We start from the raw sequence: 26,371 nt of genomic DNA, 5'->3' as shown, positions 1-26,371 counted from the left end.
GTAGCCCACCAGAATACTTGGTTGAGCTCTTTTAGCCAACTTATCCCTTTTAACAACAGGCACATGTGCATAGCAGATGCATCCAAAAACCTTTAAGTGAGCCAATGATGGCTTGAATCCAAACCATGCCTCAAATGGTGTTTTCTGAGCCAAGGCCTTGGTTGGAAGCCTATTTTGAATGTAAGCAGTAGTGTTAATTGCCTTAGCCCACAAGGTCTTAGGTAGATTCTTCTCAATCAACAAGCATCTGGCCATATCCATTAAGCTTCTATTCTTTCTCTCACTCACTCCATTCTATTTAGGAGTATAGATGTTTGTGAGCTGATGCTTAATGTCAGTTTCATCACAAAAATCTTGGAATTGAGCTGAGGTATACTCAGTCCCATTATCTAACCTTAGGGTCTTCAACTTGCAGCCTGTTTCAGTCTCAGCAGCAGTCTTGAAATTCTAAAATACAGAGGCAACCTCTGATTTCTGTTTCAAGAAGTAAATCCAACAAAACCTTATGAAATCATCTATAAACATAATGAAATACCTGCTTCCATTCAATGGCATAGTCTTCATGGGGCTACACACATTAGTGTGTACCAGCTGTAGCCTTTCAGAAGCTCTTCAGGCTTGATTCGAGGGAAAAAGAAGTCTGGGCTGTTTCCCTAGCTAACACACCTAACAAACTTCCTATTTTTGAACTGGTCCATTGATCTGTAGTTGGCATGACCAAGTCTTTGATGCCAAAGCTTGGATTCATTTATTGTAGCTGTATAGGCAGTGTCTAAGTCCTTTGTCCAATCAACTACAAAGCTCTTATTAGCCATAGTGATTGCCATAAATTTGGATCCACTTGGATCACTGATTTGACACTACTTACCTTTGAACACTACTGAATACCTTTTGTCTAGAAATTGAGCTATGCTGAGCAGGTTTCTGTCAATCTCAGGCACTAATAGCACATTCGAGATGACCTTGGCACCTATGGGAGTGCATATCAACACATCACCCTTACCTTCCGCCTTTAGGAAGTGACCATTACCAATTTTAACTTTGGTTCTGCAGCTTCTGTCCAATGACTTGAAGATAGAAGCATCTGGTGTCATGTGGTTGGTGCATCCACTATCTAGGAGCCAACCATTTGAAAGCCTCTCTTGAGCAGCTGAGCATGACATAACAAAAACTTGCTCCACTTGATCACTGTCTTCCTTGGCTACTCCAGCCTTAGCCTTTGACTGTAGGGATTGATTCTGTCTTGGTTTGCCTTTATTTTTGCAGACCCTCTCAACATGTCCCATCTTCTTGCAATGTTGACACAATGCATCTAGTCTAAACCAACATTTTTCTTCTGGATGACCAGGCCTTTTACAATGCCTACAGGTTTGGTCTCCTTTCCTTGTAGCATCAAACTTTGGCTTGTCTTTCCAGGCCTTCTTGCCTTTGTAGGCAGTATTAGTCTTTGCCTGAAAGCCACCTTCTTGGTGCTCCTCCAGTCTGCTAGCTCTTTTCTGCTCTTGTGTATAAAGAGCATTAATCAGCTCTATCAGGGAGATACTGGTCAGGTCCCTTGAGTCTTCGAGGGATGAGATTTTTGCCTCATACCTCTCAGGCAAGGTTGAAATAACCTTCTCCATTATCCTTGCTTCATTAAACTACTCACCAAGGAGCTTTATGCTGTTTACCACAGCCATAATTCTGTCTGAGTACTGTTTGACAGTTTCTTCTTCCTTCATCTTCAAATTCTCAAAGTCCCTTCTCAAATTTAACAACTGTTGCTGCCTTGTCCTCTCTGTCCCTTGAAACTCCTCTTTCAACTTGTCCCAGACCTGCTTTGGTGTTTCACAGGCCATAATCCTTGTGAAAATCACATCTGACACTGAGTTTCGGATGCAAGACATGGCATTGTGCCTCTTGGTCCTTTCATCAGCATGTTGCCTAATCTGAGCCACTGTTGGATTGGCTCTGAGTGGCTCTGGTTCAACATCAGAGTTGACCACCTCTCACAGATCGAAAGCCTGCAAGTAGGTCTTCATTTTGACCACCCATATGTGATAGCCTTCTCTATTGAAGACTTGTGGTGCAGCTAGTGAGAAGTTTGATGAGGCTATCTTTTGTACAACAGGTCTCTTAAGATTGAGGCTCTATATACCAATTGTTGGTGTTGAAATCAAAGAACAGACAAGCTCAGCTTGTGTCTTGTGTAGCAAGCCTCGATACTTACTGAGCAAACAATAGGATTCGAAGCAAAAGAAAAAAGGAAAGCAAAGAAAATAAAGAGTATCTTGATGAACAAAAAAACTGATTTCATTCATACATTGAACAATGGCATAATGCCAATACATAAACCAAGCAATTTGCTTGTCAAAATCAGCAAGTATTCACCTAATTGCTACCTACCACCACTAATACATTGAAACTTGAAGTAATTAAATTGTACATACAAGCAAAGCTGAATTAACAGCTCATTCATCAACAAATTACATCAATCATCAACCTAACATAATTTAAAATGAACTAAAAAATACATTTCATCAACTAAGAATTACAAAATGAACAAAACAGGAACAATTGAGCTTGTTCCAGCAGCTTCTGCATGGCTTGGTCTTCATGGCCTACTTGCTGTCTTCTTTATTACTACATGCTGACCAACTTCAACAGACTGTTACATCTTTTTTAATGCTTCCATGCAGACATGCAAATCTCTCAAGGTTATGAAATTTTGTCCTCTTTCGGGTCTCCAAATTAATTTTGCTAAGTCTAAGCTTTTCTTAGTCTTTCTAGTAAGCATCATGTAAAGAGATGGTTTATTGCCATTTTTAATGCCAAAAGAGTTTGCCTTCCTGAACTGGGGAAATTTCAATAGAAGAAAGAGTTGTTTAATAACTTATTAGACAAGGTTAACAACAAAGTTGCTCTCTGGAAGACAAAATGTTTGTTGCCGGGTGGAAAACTCACTCTTATTAAATCCACTGTGACTTTGCTTCCCCTCTATTTTCTTTCAGCTTTAAAAGGCCCCACGAACATGTGTGATGAAAATGATAAAGTAAATAGTGCCTTCTGATGGGTTCATAACATAAACACTAGGAAATTTCATCATGTCAATGAGATAAACTTTGTGCTCCCATCTCACAAGGGGGATTGGAAATTCCTAAGACTAAACTCTTCAATGAAACGCTCCTATCGAAAGTCGCCTGGTGAATAATGATAGACCAAAACTGCATACTCTCAAAAGTCCTAAGAGCTAAGTATTGCAGTCATACCCCATTTGAGTCTATTAACCCAAAACCTTCCAAATTTTGGGTCTAGAAAGGCATACTTATTAGTGGTGATATTTGCAAAAGATGGAAGGATGTTCAACTTTGGGGTGGAAGAAACAACTGGATCTGCACTAACTCTAACCAACCCCTTATTGACATTGTTAAACTGTATGCTTCCAACTTTCAAGTTCAAACTTACCTCTATCCTCATCTCAATAGTTGGATCAAAATAAGTCCCTTAGATCTTTTGATATCAACAGAGCTTCAGATCTCCTTAGTAGAACACTTTCCATATAGGGAGGAGATGACAAAATAGTCTGGAAAGCCAATCACAATGTGGTTTTTACGGTTAAAAATGTTTATTCCCTCCTTTTCCAAAAGATCCCCTCTACCACTCTTTGTTGAAGATGATCATCCATGTAGCTGATTGTTTTTTAGTGTTTGTATATAACTGTCACAGTTTGGACACATGTATGCAGCACGTGTGTATGCTGCTTAGCTTTTAGTTTCATTACTAGTTCTTTTGTTATGGTGTTTAGATGTAAATGGGCTAAGTTGGTAAATTACTTCATCTGTTTAGGTACTGATTTAGACAAATCAACATGTATACAAGTTATGTTTCACTTGTTACTAGGCAGATTAGTGGGGTTAAGTGTGTTTGGTGAAAACAAATAACTTATATTGTAATCTTTTGATGAATGAAAATTGAGAGATAGAACAGATAGTGCAGTTTAGTTTGCAAATTTTGTTAAGTTGCATTCTTTAGCTCATTTTCGTTTTTGCTCTCTTCTTTCTTTGCTTAAGCATCAAAATCATTGTAGCCACTTTGAATATATTGCTTTGTTGATTGACTTGATTCTTTTTCTATTTGAATCGATTGATTATTGTTTGAATCAATTCTTTGTTGTTTAACTTGATTCAAAACCCAACAGTGCTATCAAAAGCCATTAATATTTGAGGGTCTCAAAATATCTTCAACTAGTTTTCACCTCCTCCATCACCTATTTTCAATGGTTATCTGGATGGTTAAAATGAAGACTTATAGTCAAGCTTTTGACTTGTGGGAAGTTATGAATGTTGATATTGAACCACCACCATTGAGGGCCAATCCAACTATAGTGCAGATAAGACAACATAGTGATGATTGTGCCAAAAAGTACAAGGTAATGTGTTGCCTGCAGAATGGTGTTTTTAATGTGATATTCACAAGAATCATGACCTGTGAGACTCCAAAACAAGCTTGGGATAAGCTAAATTAGGAGTTTCAAGGGTCAGACAAGACCAGACAGCAACAATTCATTAATCTCATGAGAGATTTGAGAATTTGAAGATGAGAGAGGCTGAAATAATGAAACAATATGCAAAAAAAGACCATGGCAATGGTCAATAGCATCAAGCTACTTAGAGATCGATTTAGTGATAGAAAGGTGGTTGAAAAGGTCATAAACACACTTCCTGGGAGGTGTGAGTCAAAAATTTCCTCTCTTTGAGACTCGAGGGACCTATCAGCAATCTCCCTTTCAGAGTTGATTAATGCTTTGTATGCTCAAGAGCAGAGAAGGACAAGTAAGCAAGAGGAGCACACTGAAGGAGCCTTTCAGGCCAGAAACAGAGAAGGCTGAAGCTCCTCAAGCAATGAAGAAAAGAAAGGCTGGACAAAGAAGAAAGAGAAGAGTTGGAGAGATAGTGGAAAGGAGAAAAATCCACCATGCTCTCACTACAAGAAGACTAATCACCTGGAGAGTTATTACTGGTTCAGATCTAATATTCAATGTAGAAGCTGCAAACAAATGGAAAATGTGTGCAAAAATAAAGGGCAATAACAGCAAAACCATGTTCAATCTCAGGCTGCTGATGGAAACCAAGCTCAGGAGGAGCATCTGTTCACTGCCTCTTGTTTTGTTTCAAGCAGCAAAGTCAATAAGAGTTGGTTAATTGACAGTGGCTGTACAAACCACATGACCTCTGATGAGAGCATTTTCAGGAAGATTGACATTAGTTTTGCTTCAAAAGCCAGAATTGGAAACGGTTAGTTTATTGAGGCTAAAGGAAAAGGTGTTGTGCTAATCAGCACTCCAATAGGTGCTAAAGTAATCCAGACATGTTTTTAGTGCCTGAGTTAGATCATAATCTCCTTAGTGTTAGTCAATTGCTTGAGAAGAAATACTCCATTATTGTTAAAGATAGATGTTGCATTATATTTGATTCATTGGGATAGGAAGTTATGATAGTCTCAATGAATAATAGAAGCTTTGTGTTGGATTGGAACTTTGTGGCATCGAGGGCCTATACCAGTTCAGTGGATGAATCACATATCAGTCAGATGTTCAAGTCAAATTTGATTGAGGATATGACTAAAGTTGAAGATGAAGCTGAAGATGAAGACTTTGATGACCTTCCTATTAAAGGCATCAGGCCTATTGTTGAAACTTATCACAGATGTGACTTAGTAGTGTTGCAGCTTGCAATTTTTAAAAAAGTTGCACAAGAAAACTAACATTGGTGCTTGCTGTAAAATGGTCAAGAAGGAGTGTTGCAAGTTGGCCAATCATGCAGTAGCAAGCAACAGGGTGAAGTGCGAGCTCACCAAAATGCAAGTTTTGAACTCAGCAAAAGTGTGAGTTGAAAAATGTGCGAACTGTGCAAAGTGCAAGCTGCAAGTTGAATGAAAAGCGAGCTACAAAAGTGCGAGCTCACCAAAATGCGAGCTCATCAAAATGCGAGCTGGCCAAGATGCTAACTGGCTGATATACTGACCAAGCCATTTGGAAAGGTCAGGTTTGAATATTTAAGGAAGATGAATGGTGTGAGCAACATGGAGGCCAATGAGGAGTGTTGAAGATGACCATCCATGCAGCTGGTTGTTTTTTTGGTGTTTGCATGTAACTGTCATAGTTTGCACACATGCATGCAGCACGTGTGTATGCTGCTTAGCTTTTAGTTTCATTACTAGTTCTTTTGTTATGTTATTTAGCTGTAAATGAGCTAAGTTGGTAAATTACTTCAGGTGTTTAGGTACTGATTTAGATAAATCAGCATGTCTTCAAGTTATGTTTCACTTGTTACTAGGCAGATTAGTGGGGTTAGGTGTGTTTAGTGAAAACAAATGACTTATATTGTAATCTTTTTATGACTAAAAAATTGAGAGACAAAGTAGATAGTGCAGATCAGTTTGCAGATTTCTTAAGCTGCATTCTTTGGCTCATTTTCGTTTTTGCTCTCTTCTTTCTTTGTTTAAGAAGCAAAAGCATTGTAGCCACTTTGAATAGATTGTTTTGTTGATTGACTCGATTCTTTTGTTGTTTGAATCGACATTATTATTTAAATAATTCTTTGTTTTTTAACTCGATTCAAAACCCAACACTCTCTCAATCTCAGCAAGTTGCCTGAGTTAATCAATTCCTTTCAAAATCATCATTTTTCTATGGAAGATTTGAAATAATTGCCTCCCCACTAAAGAATCGAGAAAACTCTCTACTAATGATAATCTCTATCTTCTCTAGAAAGAAGATAGGGAAACCCCCTATGCATCCCTTCTTAAATTGTAGTTTTGCAAGGGCCGTTTAGTTTGGTTCCCCTCTTTCACTTCACTTCACTTCGACTCTCTTACCAACTCATTCATCTCTTGCTGGATCCTACTGGCTCTAGAGAAATTGTATCAACTGTCTGGATTCAAGAAACTTCTACATTGCTACGGTCTATACCCTTTGGATTATATGAAAATTGAGAAATGAACTCATCTTCTAAGGATCTAGTCCCTGTCCTATAGGTGCTATTAAAAGAATTTTTTATATCTACCATTCGATGCTCAACTCCTTTCCTGCTAATATTTCTCAGACTATTCAATTAAGGATTCAACCTTCTCTTAGACTTGGTAAACACTTCTCCCAATGGTTCTTATCGTTAAGCATTATTAAAAATCGACAAAATGATATGACTGGAAGAGTGGCCATCGTTCAAAACTCAAATGGATTCCAACTGTTGTCCATTCATAGCTTCAAATTTGCTACCAAACTTCAGGCTAGAATTTTTATCCTCTACGCTGTTCTTTTGTCCCTTAAGTCTCACAATATTTCTTCTTGTAGGTTGCTGGACAGAGACAAAAAATGAACCAACATTATTCTTGGATGCACCAAAACAGGGTGGAAACTTGAACCAGCATTCAAAGATGTCCAAAATCTCTTCCAGTTTGTCACCATTAGTCAGCAACTAGAGGGCAACCACATACTAAGAAGAGAAACAGCGAAATGGGCAACATGTGCTTTGAGAGCTTTCATTAGTTTCTCCTTGCCATAAATGTTCTTCCTTGATAATGTACCTAAAAGATAAACTAAAACTAGAAGCTAGCCAATGATAAGTTGAAGTCTTAGTGAGCGTGTGTATACGAATGTTGCAAAGTCTCAGCCAGGGTTTTGATGAATGGTAAATGATCAGTCCTTTTCTTCAATCAATTTCTTTGTTTACATTCAAATGAAAATAAAAAATTAGGTAAACTGTCTTTGGATTTATAAGTTTTAACCACTTTATGCTATATATATATAAAACTTGCTCAATTTATATATAATCACTAGGACATTGAGTGGCTCGAAGGTAAAGCAAGTATTTGATCAGTGGATTCACATTAATACATCCATCTGAAACAACATACAATGCTCATTCATTCATGTATAAAAACTGTATGTTGAAGCATCTGCTATGATATTCCTTAAACCTCCAATTGTTGATGCCATCATAATGAACACTCCTACAAATATGCACCCCTGAAATATATTTACATATAGAAGAAAACACCCATTATTATCAGCAAATTTATCTATATGTATTTATATATGTATATGAAAAGTCATTACCCAATTGATGAACCAATTGAGGCTGAACCTTTTTGGTTTCTTGATCACCAACCACATTATGCTGGGAAGCTGTAAGCCAAAAATTTTGATGACAGATATAGATTTAAGTGAGTTGCAGATAGCAACACTGAATTGAAATCAGTCATATATGTTTATATATATGTGTGTGTGTGTGTGTGTGTGTGTGTGTGTTGCTTACAAAATATGAAGTGGGAGCAAAGCCAAATCCACCAAAGAAACCCAGAAGATCTCCAAAGAAAGGGAAAGTGACTCCTATGAACAGGGTAAATGCTGCAAACATCCAATATCCATTGTTCTTATAATTAACTAAAATATCTAACTCATTTTATAACTTACGGATGGTCGTGTAAGTAAAGTTGGTTCGTATAGAGGAAACCTCACCTACGTAAGTAGATCGACTTATGAGCCTGAGAGCAATCCCTGGTGGGAAGTTGAGCCTTTTGATCATCATGTTCTCCAGCAGGTCAAACACAGGCATAGCATAAACCTGGTAGCTTCCAATGACATGAACAACCACCATCAAGTTAGCAGAGGCTATGAGCCATGCAGGTTTCTTGAGTGCCATAAGTACATTATCATCGACATCTTGACCGAATGCCCAGTATCCTATCATGGCTACCGGGAAGTAGCATATAGCATTTATGAAATAGGCTCCGAGTGCACCTTTCCACATCGGTATTTTCGAAGGCCTTTCTGGGGTTGATGGAATTGTGGCCTGAATTTCAAGGGCAACTGCATGACCTGCAAATGCAAATGAAATTTGGCCTAGTGCATTGAACACTCGAAACATGAAGTCAGTCGGACTTGTGCTCTTATACTCATAGCTCACACCATTGATCTGACCGTGACTCAAGGAACCTGCCCAGGCTATGGTTGAATAACTCAGAGACATAACTGCTGCAGCTAATGAAACAGCAGCAACTGAATTGAAATTGGGAAGCTGAGACAGGAAGAAATGGGTGCCACCAAAAATCAAGATCCAGTAGGACTGCCTGAGCTGTGTGCAGCTGGTGCAGGCAATCTCCATGAACTTTTTGAGGCACTTCCCTCCTGTAACCATGTACACAATGTCACATCCAACTTGAACAATCAGCTGCTGAGGCAACACTACCCATCCTCCGAGTTTCGGTCCAAAAGCATATCGCCCGAGGTCAATGTATCGATCGAATCGAGTTCCAGGGACACACTCATGCAGTTGTATCATCTGCCACATTGTATTCAAGGTCATGCACCATGATAATACCAGAACCATTGTTCCTGGACCCCTAAGATCAGAAAACAAAAGGTTAGTAAAAAATTTCCCAACTTGTCTCAACTAAGCCTTTTTGTTGAATTGAGTTTTAAGTTCCAGCATTGCATACCATCCTAGATAGGCCATGGCATAGGGCAAGCTGAGGACACCTGCACCTATCATGGCCGTGACAGTGTGAAAAGTGGAGTACCACCATTTGGCTCTGCGAGTAGGATCGCCTTCTGCCCATTTCCCGATGGATTGAACTTCCTGTTAGAATCAAAATGGAAAAATAGTCAATTGGTGTTGGCCATTGGCCAGGAAATACAAGCTAACTCATCATGTTCTCACTTTTGGAGGGGATGTTGAAACCATTTTTTGCAAAAAGTATTGAATTGGAAGATTGAGGTATCTCCTGAATGTAAGGAGTTGGGTCATCGTCACCATCTGTTTAAGTAGAGGACTTGGGACTTGTTAGTGATACATGATTTACTTTGCTTCATGGAATAAAGTTAAGAAAATGACATCCCATTTACTTTGGTTAGCTCTTTTTCTCTTTTTGTGATATTTCTTCTACCATTTCCCTCAAAACCTTTTATCCCAACTTGTTAAAACAGCATCTTAATCTTATAACAAAGTAACGCAATTGTTTACTTTATTTAACCCTTTTCCTTTTTTGAAACGAATATCTTTTTCCATCTCTCAAGACCCTCTCCTACATGCCCTTAAAAACCCCTAATAAAATTGAAGGAAAAACCGATGCATACAATTTATGTGTATTTAGCACTCTCCAAAAATAATTAATTAGTTGGGAAAATATGAATGGGAAACTAACAGGATCCTTGGTTTTACTGGAGTCACAATTTATCAAATGATTACAATAGAATGATATGATTCATATGCAAGTTCCACAGTCATATAATACCAAATAAATTCTATTTTGATAATAAGCAAGTGGTTCTAGCATTTTCATATTGGAAAGAAATTTTCAAACTCTGATTCTTAATTTCTTTTGTTTTCAAAAGTATGTATATGTTGATATAATATGTGATGTTGGAGGTTGGAAGCGGTTCATATAGTGTGTAGAGAGTTGCTAGCAATGGTTCCGGAGAGTTTGGAAGAAAATGGAAGGTTCTGATAAGATTTTGACACAACATTAGTATGTGAAGTAGAGTCTTAAAGACTTATGAGGATGAGGATCCTTGAACACACCTCCTACTACTTGGGGTTGGTGATAGTGTCATAGATATGATAAAATGTAATTTCACCACATCGTGGAGAGTTGATAATAAAATTATTACGGAGGTAATAAAAAGTTTGGTTTGCGTAGTAAGCATATAATAAATAACATCAGATGGGGAGTTTTCTTTTATCCGATCAAAGTGGTTAACTTAACAAGGTATCTCATAACAAAAACAAATAAGGTTAGAGATCCCAAGGAATGAGAAGTGACAGCTTTGGACTTATGGCGACAGATACTGAAATGTTCTACTCCACCATGATGCAAGTTAAGGAATAAAAGGACTTTTAATGGCTGGCAAGTAGCAACACGAAGCCCTACTAGAAACTTCCTATACTTTAGCAAAAGGACATTGTTGGCTTTTCTGCATTTTTTACGAGCTTTTGGACCCTAAGCCAATGACGGGAAGTTTTATTGGTTGGTGCTTTGGATCAATCCCAAAATCATTATACATTCTTTCTATGTAGCTTTATGGTAGAAATTAAGGCCATAGGTTCTGAAATAATGATTAAAGCAAGGAGGCTGCTTGTTTATGGGAAAGTTTGGTACGGGTCACTGTCTTTATTTTGAGGTGTCCCACTCCCCCCCCCCTTCTTCCATTGGAGGCCAAAAGCTGAATGCAAACAAAATTACAATGATAACATAAATATTTGCACTAATCTTTCATTCAACATTGTCGTCATTTTGACATCATAGTGCTCCAAATTTATCTAGACTAGATCTTTTCTAATGGTTCAATCTACAGGGAAGTTGCTTTTTGCTCATATAGGCTGGTCTGATTCCTTGGTTTAAACTTTCTGGCTTCTTATTCAGTGTCTACCTCAGTGGACATTGACCTTTTGTTTTTCCCCACCTTGTGTGGAGGGGGCTTTTAAACTTTAAACATTAATATACAGAGACAAAAGATGATACGGGGGTTGCGCGTGGACCAAGATCGAGTTGCCAAGTCACGGAAAACTCCTACAAAAGCTCTAAACAATCAGATCTGAAACGAAACAGAAAATTAAAAGATTAGAACTTTGAATTTTCAGATCTGAAATAAAATTCCCAAATCAGCAAAGAATCAAATTGAGAATAGAAATAAGTGTTAATAAGGGTTCTTGAAACCCTAAAGGAGATTGCGATTCTGCCCAATTGAACACCAAGATAGTTTTCCCCAAATTTCGGCAATCTAATTTCACCCAAAAAGAGTATGAATGAATCAACAAGAACCCTAGAAATTGGGGATTTTTGGCCGATTCTTTAAGATAGAAAAAGGCTGGAAACACAATAAGAACAACAAATAAATTAGATAAAGATTCGGCACAAGCAGAAATAAAGAAAAGAAATTGACAGCAAGCAAATAAAAGAAAAGTCCTAAGAAGCCTTGAAATCCCGAAAGATCTCACAATTCCCTTCAAACGGCTCTAATCTCCCCTCCAAAGAATATCAATGGCAAGAAGAAGGCTGAAGATGGCTCCCACAATCAAAAGATTGTTAAAACAACTTCTAAAGAAAACCCAAGAAAGAATTCTTGGAGAAAAAACTCAAAGAGAATTCTACACTTAAACAAATCTAAAATTTTTGATATAATTGAGAAGTATCTAACACGGTGGCTGGCCAAGCCTTTATATAGGCTTTTCAAATATTTTCCTAATCTAATTAGAAAACTAAAACTAAACAAACTCCTAATTATTTTAATTTTAAATGGAAATTAGGCCAAGGGCTTTTAATTTGGCCTCTTGGACTGAATATTTCCATAAAAATTTAAACTAAGTATTTAAAAAAAATAAAACTTTACAAATTGAGTCACTTTAACAATTTGGCCTGATTTCAAGTAAGCATGGTTTGTCTTCTTGTTTGGGCTTGGGTTGGGCCTTTGAGACTCGTATCATTCCCCCCTTCCTCAAAAAGATTCGTCCTCGAATCTGAAAAATCAAATGGACTCGACTTTCCTCGATCGAATGGGACTAATGGCAATTGAATCCACTGAAAAGAATAGCCATGAGTTAGTAAATAGCAACGCAAACAAACTTGTAGCCCAATCATAAGCATAACAGAACAAGTATAACGCATGCGAATTGACAGATTCAGATTACCATGCAAACAAGCTAATTTACTCGCCAATGCCTCGCCAAATATTCGAAACAAAGATGAACATGTTTTAAGGCATTCAGTCGTCTCAAATTGTTTCCACAAACCATGAATAAATTGCGAGTAATAAATCAAATGGTAAACATAATCGTCACAAGGTGTATTTGAAAAGATTCACACGGTTCACGAGTTGTACAATCATACCATGCATTAATCGACGACTATGGATTCACTCACATGCATCAAAAACAATAATCTTTTATCAATCATTAAAACAGATAGATCATCAATAAATAAAATAGGATAGTCAAGCACGTTTCGATCTAAGTGTTTTACAAAAATTAAATCATCAACACGATCTTTGTCACTATCCGCGGAGTACAAAGGTGTTTCAAAAGTTTCAAGCATCTTACCTTTATAAGCAAAAGAATAAGGGTCGATTTTACCTTTTTCATTTAATACAAACCTTCGCTCATCGGGGGCATAGTGTAGTCGAAGCTCCGTTGTTGAGTTAACATTTGTCAAATGGAACTTAAACTTTATGTATAACCATAGAAATTGTTTAAGGCACGAATATAAATTGAAAACAAACTTGGCAAAGCTCGTTACCTTATTCAAAAATCAAGTATCAAAATAATAGAACGTATTTGCCAAAATAGATTTGCACAAATTCGAGGATTTTACACAAGGTAAATTAAGAGAATAACAACTCACGCTTCCTTTCGTAATGACTTTATCAACCACAATCAAAGAATAACAATTAATTGGATCAAAATGAGGGGATCTTTTAAGAACTAAGTCACCAAAAGTTTTATCAATTATTTTCAAATCTGCATGGGACTTGGTTGCTAAAATTTCCTTACCTCGCTTACCTTCGGGCTCATGTGGTTGGATTTCATCTTTGCCTATGTTGATTGTATGAAAGCGTCTTTCATTTGAGAGGTATTGAAGTTGAAAGTTATCTTTCGGTCTTTCGGGAACCTGAAAAGTAGCAACACAAGAAAATTTCATATATTGGTTAGTGGAAACATTCCTCACCACCCTTTCCTTGTCTTTTTCTTTTGTTTCTTTTTCTAACTTATTTTCTCTTCTTTCTTCAATTTCTTTTTCACTTTTCTTGTCTGTTTCACATTCCTTTTCACTCTCAATCTCTTTTTGCTTTTTTCATTCTCTTTTTCTTTTTTTCTCACTTGTTTTAACAACAGAATTTTTCAGTTTGATTTGGTCCTCATGGACTTGTTCCGGAGTGAGCGGCACTAAGGTGATTTTCCTTCCTTGATGCTTGAAAGAATACCTATTGGTACGACCATCGTGAGTGACCTTTCGATTTAGTTGCCATGGTTCTCCTAACAACAAATGGCAGGCTTGAATAGGTATTACGTCGCACACGACTTCGTCTTGATACTTACCGATAGAAAAGGCGATGCGCACTTGTTGAGTGACCTTAAATTGGCCTTCGTTGCTAAGCCCTTGTAGTTGATAAGGTCGTGGATGCTTGGTAGTGGTTAAGCAAAGCTTTTCCACCATCGTCGTGCTGGCTACGTTCGAGCAACTTTCACCATCAATAATAACTCTACAAAGCTTACCTTGTACATGGCAGCGAGTATGAAAGAGATGTTCTCGTTGCTGCTCGCTCTTTGGTTTTGCCAAAGAGGGTTGTCCACGATCATGAAGATCATAATCAGTTCTAGGGACATGCCGAGGAGCGCGCCTATGAGCAGGAGGCTGGTTATCCACATCGTCTTTAATTGGATCTCGATATTGAGGCTCTTGATTCAACCGCACCTCATCGATAGTAGCAGTCAACGCTCGAAGTGCAGCAGTCTGTTCTTCCAACTGTTGTTGGAATTTTTTAAATGTGTCATCATTATTATCACCTTTGGACATTTTCAAAAATCTGCAAAAAATAAACACTTAACACTCAAAAATAAAAGTTAGCAAACCTCACCGTTAATCACTCAAAAAGAAAAATCAAATTCTCAATGAGGTAGAATTCAGTCTTGTGAGTGCTTTAGTAGAGTTTATATCAACCATTTAGAGAGTGTATGAACCGGACTACCAAATAATCCTAATTTGCACTAGGATGCCAAAGACTGACGAGACACCAATTGATTCGTGTTGCACCGAGAAAGGATTGTGCACACGTTTAAATCCTACTAACACAAGAAACAAGAAGGTGTTAGATATTGTAAAGGGAGAATAAAAAGCAAACAAATGAAAATCTACAGCTAAGAATCAATAAAAATTGCTAAAACCAGAAAACCCGAAAAACTGCGGAGTAACTTGACAACTTCGTTTGAGGTGTTCCTGATCTCCAAAAATCATGAAATTAAATCTGGAATGTCCTTAAATATTTAATTTTTGATCTGGAAAGTTTGGGCACCAAACTCAACCCGCTGAATATTTTTTAAATTTTTATTGAATTTCGTCTTTTTCAATTATTTTGACTTTTTTGACTGACTTTTTTGCGGGAAATATTTTTTTATATTCAATCACAGTGCCACAAATATTTATGTAAAATTTTAGATCAATCGGACAACGTTTACCCACTCAAATGAATTTTTTTCGAAAAAATTTTCTGGGTAAAACTGTTGTTTGTAGTTTTAAAAAATAGAGATCAGTTTAGAAATCAACCAAGAACACCCAAAACGCCCAAAATCTGACACCAAATAATACGGGGGTTGCGCGCGGACTAAGATCGAGTTGCCAAGTCACGAGAAACTCCTACGAAAGCTCTAAACAATCAGATCTGAAACGAAACAGAAAATTAAAAGATTAGAACTTTGAATTTCCAGATCTGAAATAAAATTCCCAAATCAGCAAAGAATCAAATTGAGAATAGAAATAAGTGTTAATAAGGGTTCTTGAAATCCTAAAGGAGATTACGATTCTGCCCAATTGAACACCAAGATAGTTTTCCCCAAATTTCGGCAATCTAATTTCACCAAAAAAGAGTATGAATGAATCAGCAAGAACCCTAGAAATTGGGGATTTTTGGCCGATTCTTTAAGATAGAAAAAGGCTAGAAACACAATAAGAACAGCAAATAAATTAGATAAAGATTCGGCACAAGCAGAAATAAAGAAAAGAAATTGACAGCAAGCAAATAAAAGAAAAGTCCTAAGAAGCCTTGAAATCTCGAAAGATCTCACAACTCCCTTCAAACGGCTCTAATCTCCCCTCCAAAGAATATCAATGGCAAGAAGAAGGTGAAGATGGCTCCACAATCAAAAGATTGTTAAAACAACTTCTAAAGAAAACCCAAGAGAGAATTCTTGGAGAAAAACTCAAAGAGAATTCTGCACTTAAACAAATCTGAAATTTTTGATATAATTGAGAAGTATCTAACACGGTGGCTGGCCAAGCCTTTATATAGGCTTTTCAAATATTTTCCTAATCTAATTAGAAAACTAAAACTAAACAAACTCCTAATTATTTTAATTTTAAATGGAAATTCGGCCAAGGGCTTTTAATTGGGCCTCTTGGACTGAATATTTACATAAAAATTTAAACTAAGTATTTAAAAAAAAATAAAACTTTACAAATTGGGTCACTTTGACAATTTGGCCTGATTTTTAAGTAAGCATGGTTTGTCTTCTTGTTTGGGCTTGGGTTGGGCATTTGAGACTCGTATCACAAAAGGTATGCTGTTTCAATTCTGTTCTCTTCTCAGAGGATGGGATAAAGCTTTCAGTGATGTGCTGTTGTGATTACAAATTCTTGAATGCTATGGTTTTTTTACCACTTTTATGTTCAAGGTGTGCCAAGAGTAAACATCAATCAGTCTTAGAGACTTCAGCATGGATTGATACTAAGCATTTCTACTATAATCCATGAAAGTTGGTATTCCAAAATCCATCATCAAAACAACCTATGGCTTAGTTACTGCATGACATTCAAAATCGGATCCTATACAAAATGAATTAATGTAGCCTAGCCTTATATTATTAACTAGTTCACACAGGTTTGCATGATAAGATGAAGAGGAATTAACTTTTATATCGAAATTCCGTACCAGCAAATCTCTTTGAAATACAAGCAATGAAATTCATCAGCAAAACCCTTGCTTCCTCCCACCTCATTAGTTACTCTAGAAACATGAATGATGGCACATTATGAATGTACCATGTTAGACGTTATCATCAGTACATAAAAAAATTACTTCATCCCAGATGATACTACATGACTTTCTCCTCATGCTTAGCCACTAAAGTCACTGATAAAGACTAGTTATTTCTAATTAGGCCAGTAGATTCCAAGGTGTTGCTGATTTAACTCATAAATCCCCCTCCTGGCATATTAGGTGGGGCCTGTGATGGAACTTGCCCCTGAGAAACTAATTGTGATCGTCCTGGACCTTGAACGTAAGCAGGACCCATTCCTGAACCAACCATTTGTTGTTGCTGCATCTGAGGGTGTTGCGACTGTTGCTGCAGTTGCTGCTGCTGCTGCTGCTGCTGTTGTTGTTGCTGCTGCAGCTGGGAAAGCTGCTGCTGTTGCAGCTGTGGTAGCTGCTGCTGCTGTTGTTGTAGCTGAGGAAGTTGCTGCTGCTGCTGCAAGTGCGGAAGCTGCTGTTGTTGCAGCTGTGGATTCTGCTGCTGTTGCTGCTGCTGTAACTGGGGCTGCATCTGCTGCTGCTGCTGCTGCTGCTGCAATTGCAGCTGTTGTTGGCTGGACATTTGTGGTTTAAAGACAACCATATCCTGACTCCATAAAAAGCTTAGTTCAAATAAATCTAAAGCAATAAGGTAATGAAAGAACAAAATTAAGAGTCCATGTCATTGCTGATTTCACTATTTTCTTTTCAATCTTGGAGCAAAAAGCAAGTAATATTTTGGGATGAGTGGAATTGTTCCCTTTTTTTGGAAAACTAAAAAGTATTACTTTCTTATAAAATAGATATGTTACGACCAGTATAGCATTTCAGTGATTACATGTTAATCAAATTTCATTTTGCATTGTAAGCAAAAGCAAGAAGTAAATGGAGGCTACAGAAAATTCATATAAAGCTACAGGCTACTCATCTAGTTTGCAGTTTTTACCATTTCGTTTAATTTTTTTGGTTTGTCTAGAGAGGGGTGGAGGCCTGGTGGCGTGTTGGAACTGTGTAGCTGGGAATAAGTACAGGTTATTGTTATTCAGATTAGAAAAGGCACCAGAATATAACAATAATAATCCACACATGACAAACTAAAGCTTGGACTCAAAGTTAAAACATTCTCACCCCAGGGAAAAGCATTCCTATCAAGCGGCAGGCTTTGTCAGAAACTGAAAGCAGCAATGTCTGTTGTGGCAACTGAATTACAGCACACTGCAGGAATGAGAAGTGGGAAATTAGGTCAGAATAATCCGCAATTTCAAATTAAAAATGATTGATAGGATAATTTAGAGAAATTCAAAGCTTGACATGGCTCCTAGAAACACTCCAGGAGATACAGATACAATTACAAAGTCTCAAGCTTCAGCTGTAAACATCAACAAGAATCTGAGCAGTAAGTTTGCTTATTTGGGGGTCTACATGAGTCCTGGAAGACATTCAAATTGAAATTCAGCATTGCTTCAAATGTAAAATTATCCTCAACCACTTACAAGCTTCTTCTCTTGTAGCTGTCCAAGAAATCCATGCTGATTCATTGCCCTGAAAACTAAAAAATCTGCCTTCCCAACATATTGCCTGATGTTGAACAAAACAAAATTATTGAGAAAATTGAAAGATAAAGGACAATGTTTTCACAAACTAGAACTTACTTGTTATTCATGTGATCCTGAGATATAAGACGAACTATTTGCATGGTTTGTGGCCAATGTGCTGCAAGTCTGAAGCAACAAAACCAGAATCCTTACGTTCTATTAACCTAGATTGGCTTTAAATATATATAAAAATAATAGAGTCATCAAAGAACCTAAAATCCTGTAAGAAAAATGAAAGCCACGTCTAAAAGAAATAGAATGAGTATTTTTATCATTATATTATCCCCACTAGGGACTGAAAAAGAGAAAAAGAAGTTACACATTAACCATTGACTTACGTCTCAGAAGCTGAGGCACTCCGATAACCCTGCAACAAATAGCTCCGAAGTCAAAAGCATGGTTGAAGCAGATTACGCAAGGCATTAAAAAGAATCAAAAAAAAAGAAAAAAGAAAAAAAGGAAGTGTGCTGTATTTGAAGTAACATCATCAACAGATGTTCGTAAACATACTTCCAATCTGGTGATAAAGACCGGCTGCCCTTGTCTCTGGCCAGATAAATTTCCCTGAATTTATTGATCATTCAAGAGAATTAGACATGCCACAAGAAAATATACAACAAATAAAGCGGCAAATAATACAAAAAGATTTATTATACACATACATATCACCAACAATATTTCAAGGAATTAACGAGAAAAGAAAGATATACAAGGAGAAAACTGAAGCCAGAAGCATTACAGGTTTTATTATCTTGCTCACCTTCTCAGGCACTACTTTTTCGGAACCAACAAAACCTCTATTTTTATAACTAATTTAGGTGAAGGCAGTGTTTTATGGGGAGACAATAAAGGTGCACAGGGCCCCTCAAGTAAATTGCAAAGCATGGAATGATTTCACAGAAGCATCAACATTCCAATTCCTCTTCCTTCAACAAGAAATTCTACTCGTCACGAATGAGAGTACCCCCAGTTGATCCAAGAAGGGACCAGAAGATTATAGGGAAAATAAGTGATATAACGGCAAATTTCAAGCAAGATTGTTCCTAAGAGATTGTACACAGCATGTCTCCCCCAAGCAAAAGAATAGCTCTCAGGAAATATGGTTTATTGGGAGATCTATAATCACACAAGAATGAAAGAGCCGAAAGTATTAAAGTACCTTCTACCATGATATACGTATAAAAATAATTAAAAAAATGAACTGCCACTAAAGTTTAGAAGGAATTCACCCAGAAGTTTCTACATTTACTCAATGCAAGGAGGTCCATATATTTATCATCACTATCGTCTAAAATCATGCACTAGATTACCTCCCAGACTTTAACATATTTGGATTGTGCTGATTGCAAAGCACTTGACGTCTGTTGTGATAGTGGCATACTAGCAGCTGAACTGTTGCTCACTCCAAGTGTCTGCATTCCAGACTGTACTTGTTGAGACATGCCTGGAGTAGGAATCATTGTGCCATTTCCAGAAGAGACAGTTGATTGACCAAGGGCACTCATGTTCTGGCTCATGCCAACTCCACTTTGCATCATTTGGGTACCTGAATGGTTTCCTTGGCTCATGCCAGGTACTGATTGGCCTATATTCACTGCTCCTTGAACATTGCCCGTTGGTTGTGAAATTCCAATGTTTGAATTCCCAGCCACATTTGAACTTGCAGAAGAAAATGTACTAAGACCTGAGTTTGGTGGGACCTGTGCAGTCCCTGTAAGAGCTCCTGAGCCAGTTAATGAAGTCATAGTCGGTTGCCCAGATGATAATACAGTATGAGCTGGAGGCACAGAGGATGCCATTCCACTAGATATCATATTGGACATATGCATGGCCACTGGTGTTTGACCCATTGATTGAAGTCCTATAGAAGTTCCTCCAGTGAGAGCAGCAGAGCTCATAACCCGTGCTTGAGAAAGATTGTTTAGTATGTTCACATTTGCAGCAGCTGGAGGCACAGGACGTGAAGGTTGTGTCATGCCACTTACAGAAGGTTTTAGTTCTTGCATGTTGTCACCACTTGTCATGCCCTCCTGTGTATTTGTCAATGGCGAAGAGGTTTGCAAGGTCGGGATTGCTTGAGAAGGCACTCGTGGAACAGAGGGAACATGTGAAAAAGCAGGTCCAGTTGCCATGGATGTTATCGTTGTGGGCTCCTGAATAATAAAATATGCTTAAATATCCAAATAACACAGAAACAACTTTTCATTAACTAAAGTAAATGAGACTTACAACTTTTACAGTAGCAGTGGCAACATTTCCAACAGAAACAGGAAGCTTGCCCACCATAGATCCATTCACTAAAAAAGAGATAAAAAGAAAGTCTTACGCAAGAATTGGTCACAGCATAAATAACAACTTCACAGCAAGTCAAATCTGTTTATTTCTCCAATGCTCAATTTTTATTTTCCTAAGTGGTGTGTGAATCTGTATCTACTGTACTATCTACAGACTAAAATTAATAAATGAATGAGGTGCACAGCAAGTTAACAGATGCAGAACAGGTCTTTTGTTTCCATTATTAAATTCTGCAATGGAAAGGGATATGTCTAGGCTTTTTAGATAATTGTTCTTTTACTTCTTTGATGCTGAAGAAGAAACATATCAATCAATAAGAGGCAAAGAGCTTATGTTACAAGGTAATCACTAAGAAGCCTTCTTTAGTGATGAAAACTGAAAAGAAGATCTCGAGAATCTAGCATAATGAAGTCAGACCTGACAGAACTAAGATATGAAAATCAAGGTTACAAGTGGAAAGGCTTAGCATCTAGCATAATGCACATTAGTTCCCAGCTTTTCTATTTGCTAATGTGCTTAATAGAGCAGAGCCATGAATATGAATAAGCACACAAATTAGTCAGTCACATGCAACAATCAGTATCCAGTTAAAAGCAGCATTCTACAGAAGGGATCAACAGATTCTGCATAAACCACCTGATGATGGAGATGGTCCCATAACTGAAGTGACAGAAGCCATGTCCATTTTCACAGGACTCTGATTGGTTGCCAAACTTGGAACTCCAGAGCGACTTAAAGCAGCACGGCCCTCCATAAAGTTCTCTGAAATCAGAACAAGAAACTGAGAGTTTTTAACATTATCAACAGGTGGATCCGCTGCTCGGGGGTTCCGCTTTCCCTGTATTTGTGAAAATGCAGTCAGAATACTTAGCTTTTAGCAAGCAGAGAATATTAGTGGCTAAGCAAAGAAAACAGAATCTAGGATAAACTGTAGCAAAAATCTACTAATTAAATAGCTTTCCAGATGTTTATTCTTCCAAAGCTCATCCTTTCTTTAGATAGTGCATCATATTTATAAGGAACAAATTCCATAAAGTGCGATGGAACCATCACCATCAGCAAGCAGGTTACATAGCAGACATCCCTTAAAAATACTTTTACCAAATGTTCAAGAGAGGAGACTAGTAGGTGTTGCAAGACATAGCCAGTACATCTAATGCCAGAGAGAAAACACCCAAACAAGTCGCAAGAGAAACGGAATTAGAAATGTTATAGTTATAATCCTTACAGCACTGTAGATTGCTTTTAGCTTTGCAAGCTGCTTCGGACATATCACAGATAAAGAAACAGAACACTGCAATGAAAACTAAAGGTCAGTTAACCTCCTCCTAGAAAGGTAAACTGGAAGTAGTGGACAAGAGAAGCAAAATGATGTTGACCTACCTGAGCAAATGATCTAGCTACTGTTTCAGCATCAGACAGACAACTCTCTGTCTGGGCTTCAGAATTTTCGACTTGCTCCAAATTTTGAATTTGTGGTCTATAGACTGGTGTAGGCAAGGGATAGGGATTACTGGCAGCAACAAGAATGCAATGTCTCTGCCCATCCACATTTTGTGGTGTTTGGTTTCCATTTGAAGCAATAGGAAACATCTGAGCAGCACATCAGATGAAAAAGAATAAATGTCATGTGAAATGTACTAAGATATCAGCCATACATAGACAAAATTTGCCGATTTTAATTGATTAAACAGATAGAAGGACCATATTGATAGCATTTTTAATAAAATTGAGGATTCAATTGAAACAATATAAAAGCCAGATAATTTAACCCACTTAATAGGTTAAGGATGTTTGATGCAATTTACCCAAATAGTTTCTACTTCTAGTTGCCATCTCTTCTAGTCTATGTTTTGAGAAGCAAATGCATTTCACTTATCATAAAGCAATGCATAAAAACCTAAAATTTTAAATCACGGACTTCTGAAATACATTAAACTGGCGTATCATGGTTCCGTGACAGGATAATATTATGCAACATCCACCATGCATTTTCTTCCCTCTTTGCTGTTGAAATGGAGACGGTAATGAGGGGTTTATGGCCTATATCTCCTAAAAATTTGAAGGTATTTGTAACAATATGCGAGTTATAGAGAATCCTCACAGTAAAATAATATCTTCAAGCAAAACGACTTTTGGGTCAAATTTAAATCTTGAGAAAATCAATGAGGTATAACGTGCCTAACTTGTTAGAAGAAGCATCTAATTTAAGGAGACAAATATAAATGAACCAAAAAAGAAGACTTGTAAAGTAGTTATCATTCGGAAAGCATAAAACAAATGCAGTTAAATATTTAAAATCGCATGACTCTCCATACCATCAGTGCTTCAGACAGCCCTTCGGCAATTGCAGCATCATTGAAACCACCACCAGAAAAAGGTATAGCCGACAGCCATTGTAAGAAAATATCAACATCTTTTGTCCACCCACTACGCTGTACTAGGCAAGCTGCATATAGCATCACAGTTTCCAAATAATTTAGTTTCGCTACTAATAACCCACTTGAGGTTGAAACAAATAGAGCAAACAGCATACCACAATATGATCCATGAGTGTTGAATGTGACCAATGAAAACTCAACATTAGATGTAGAGTTCTTCTGTATTTAAACAAGTCAACAGAATTAATGTATTTACATATAGAATCACTATTAAGCAAACCAGATATCTTAAACTGACTGGAGAAAAAAATTGAAATTTAAATGGCTCCTTAAATTCACACAAATGAAAACTAATTCCCTCAGGTGAATTCAGAGGCCTTCACTGGATTGCCCATAATCATTGTCTAACAATCCTTTAGTTGTTAATGCAATGGTCAAAATTGATAGTCTTTTGCTAGATTATATACAATAAATATTCAACTTGTCATCTTATATCATGTACCCAGTAGTAACAGACTGAAACCTCAACAGCATAGTAACAGTTAATGCTGTAAAACCCAATGGTGACCATAGATTTAGAGAAGTAGCTCATCAGAATGGAAGAAAGATTGAGGAGAAAAGCCCTTTTACCTGCCCCGTCAACTCACTACTACAGAAACACCTGCAGGATTACCACAATCTATAAGAGATGGCAAACATACATAAAATATATATTCACACAAATAGTTAACAAAGGTTAACAGCCATAAACACAATGCAGGGTAAAGAGAAACAGAGCCTGGTTCACCCCTATGAACCAAACCACTTAATTGAAACTGAAGCTGAAGCAAACATTCTCATTCAAGCACACAAGCAAAACACAACAATTAAATTTTATGATGTACATTTATAAAACGAGGAAATTCCATTAAATTCACAGCAGATTAAAAGAAGAGTGTAACTCAAAGCAGAAAGAAACATTATACAACAAACACTATTACCCAACGGGAAAAACAGCTCAATGATCATATAAAAAATAAAAAAAATAAAAACTACTCTCTAGATTGTAAGCGAGGTTTCCGCAAATGTGGCCATAAAAAGAAAACGAAAATGCGAAGCGCATAACATAAATAAGAAAAAGGGTCATCTTTAAATTTAGACAAGAGTTTTCCGCAAAGACTAACAAATATATTGACATACAATAACGGAAGTTCAAAAACTATTTCTTTTTCTATCAACATTTGCAACATTCCCATCGATTGTAACAATAGAATTAAACTAAAAAACCAAATCGAGTAATGGAAATGGTAAATTTAAGGAAAGAGGTGGAGACCTGATGATCTTGTCGAGGTAATCAGAGACGACGATATGCCAGTAGGGACCCATGGCCGCAGTGCCTTCAACGGCCACGATTAGCTGCTTCTCCGCCATATTCTCCTTTGGGTATCAGGTTTTTACAATCTTCATGGCGATGGAAAAAATACCAAATGAGTAAAGAGGGAAGAAAAATAACTGGGAGCAAAAGGAAACAATAACTTGAAACTTTGATTTTTTCTGTTATGTACAAAAATGAAAAATAAATTAAATGAATTTTTTTTGTTTAATGTTTAGGGTCAAATTTTTCTCTTAGTCCCTCTACTATGTATATGCTAAGATTTAAGTCCTACAGTTTAATTTGATATTTTTTAACAATAAGTTGATATTTTTAGTTTTATACTTTTCAAAGTTCAAAATTTCAATATTGATCAAACATTAGTAATTAATTTCATTAAATTAAGTTTTTCTATTTTCAAAATTTTAGATAAAGAATATATTATAACATGTTATTTCCAAATTACTAACAAAACCTAATTAATGGATTAATGATTATTGTTTTGTGTTATTAAAATTTCAAAATTTGTAAAGCATAGAGATTAAAATTGATCAAATTGAAGAATATAAATTAATTTACAACTTTATACATAGTATAGAACTAATAGCAGAACTTAACCAAATGGAATTAATTGCTATTCTAAATTCAAAAAGTACAAGAAGTAAATTTGAACTAATTAAAAATATAAAGATTAAATTTACAATTTATACATGTTACAAGGCCTAGGAACAAAATTTTACCTAAAATAAACTAACTTGACACGACACTTCAACATGTCATAGCGGTCTATGTAGAATTATAATAGGAAAAGCGATTTTCTCTTTGATAGAATAGGAAAAGCGACCTTTATTAATTAGAAAATTGAGTAAAATGGATTGAGCTTCGACAATCAGACATATATTTGTTTGTTTATTTTTATTTTTATTTTTTTGAAAAAGAAGAAAAGACGCAACAAATTAATCTAAAATAAATAGATTATTTGTAAGCAATTGCAATTCTTCTCTCTATTAAAATCTATTTTAGTCATTCGAATTGCTTCTATGTTTTCTTCACTAGGGAAGTATTCCAATGCCCAGCTTTCGACATTCTTCAAGAGGTGGTAAATGTGCTTGATTATCGTCGGTATATAAGTCGTTGATTCCGGAACTTGGATAACTTCAATAGCTTTCAAACTGTCTGTTTGTATCAACACTTCCTTACCTTACTTTCCTGCACCAGCGACAGACCATCCAAAATACCCCATAACTCAGCATCAAGTATTAAGCATTTTCCCAACTGTCGACAAAAGCCAATGATCCACTCCCCATGATTGTCTCTCAATATCCCCCTGCAGTAGCATAACCTGATTTTAATTTAACTGAACCATCAGTTCTGAGTCTCATCCATTTATCTGTCCAGTTAAGCTCTACCCTCATCTTTTGTCTCATATTAGAGTTAACCTTGGGAAGAGACGCATACAGTTTTGCCCAACTGTATGAATCTTTGATGATTTCTTCTACACTTCATGGCACTTCCTGAAAAATAAGAAAATTCTTGTTCTTCCAAATACGTATGACAAGCCCAAAGAGAGTTGTCCAATCAATCTCTCCGAAGGTGAATTTTTTACTATTTAACAAATTAAACATAAGCCACTCATGCAGATTCCTGGAAAAAAACCAAGCTTGCTTCTCTACTGGAATAAGCTGCGACCAAACCTTTTTTGCTACACTACAATCTCTAATAGTATGATTGACATCTTTTGGAACTGCTCCATAGATCACACAATGATCATTGTTCACAATACCACACTTTAGTCTCTCCACTTGCATAAGTAATCGTTGTTTTAAGATTAACCAAATGAACATCCAAACCCTCTAAGGCCCTTAATACTTCCATGATATTTTCCAAGTTTCATCTTTCAAGTTCCACAAGTTTTCCTTGATCGTCTTGTAAGCACTCTTGATAGAGAAAGAACCTGTTAAGGTACCCATCCAAGAAACTATATCCACTCCAA

At 36.8% G+C, this 26,371-nt stretch overlaps 2 protein-coding genes across 3 annotated transcripts; both read right to left on the bottom strand.

Annotated features, from left to right (window-relative positions):
* Positions 1-7,729: 7,729 nt before the first annotated feature.
* Positions 7,730-9,981, bottom strand: LOC105782541 (lysine histidine transporter-like 6). The gene is made up of 6 exons (XM_012607337.2): positions 9,699-9,981; positions 9,478-9,617; positions 8,498-9,381; positions 8,295-8,386; positions 8,096-8,164; positions 7,730-8,005 (listed from the first exon to the last, which is right to left on the bottom strand). The coding sequence occupies exons 1-6, from the start codon at positions 9,792-9,794 to the stop codon at positions 7,907-7,909; spliced, it is 1,380 nt and encodes a 459-aa protein (XP_012462791.1). The 5' UTR covers positions 9,795-9,981; the 3' UTR covers positions 7,730-7,906.
* A 6,644-nt stretch (positions 9,982-16,625) lies between these two features.
* On the bottom strand, positions 16,626-24,551 carry LOC105783081 (mediator of RNA polymerase II transcription subunit 25). Of its 2 annotated transcripts, XM_012608270.2 has the most exons (16): positions 24,340-24,551; positions 23,658-23,688; positions 23,183-23,246; positions 22,965-23,095; positions 22,030-22,239; positions 21,875-21,940; positions 21,283-21,484; positions 20,581-20,648; positions 19,662-20,504; positions 18,862-18,915; positions 18,690-18,718; positions 18,409-18,477; positions 18,250-18,334; positions 17,885-17,971; positions 17,703-17,771; positions 16,626-17,363 (listed from the first exon to the last, which is right to left on the bottom strand). In XM_012608270.2, exons 1-16 carry the CDS (start codon positions 24,435-24,437, stop codon positions 16,932-16,934), a joined length of 2,538 nt encoding a protein of 845 aa, XP_012463724.1. In that variant the 5' UTR covers positions 24,438-24,551; the 3' UTR covers positions 16,626-16,931. The 2 variants fall into 2 exon arrangements, with proteins under 2 accessions (XP_012463724.1, XP_012463725.1); XM_012608271.2 differs by lacking the exon at positions 17,703-17,771.
* Between the last annotated feature and the right edge of the window lie 1,820 nt (positions 24,552-26,371).

This window comes from Gossypium raimondii, chromosome 13, assembly GCF_025698545.1.
Source record: "Gossypium raimondii isolate GPD5lz chromosome 13, ASM2569854v1, whole genome shotgun sequence".
NCBI lineage: Eukaryota > Viridiplantae > Streptophyta > Magnoliopsida > Malvales > Malvaceae > Gossypium > Gossypium raimondii.
This window is presented reverse-complemented; position numbering and strand designations above follow the sequence as displayed.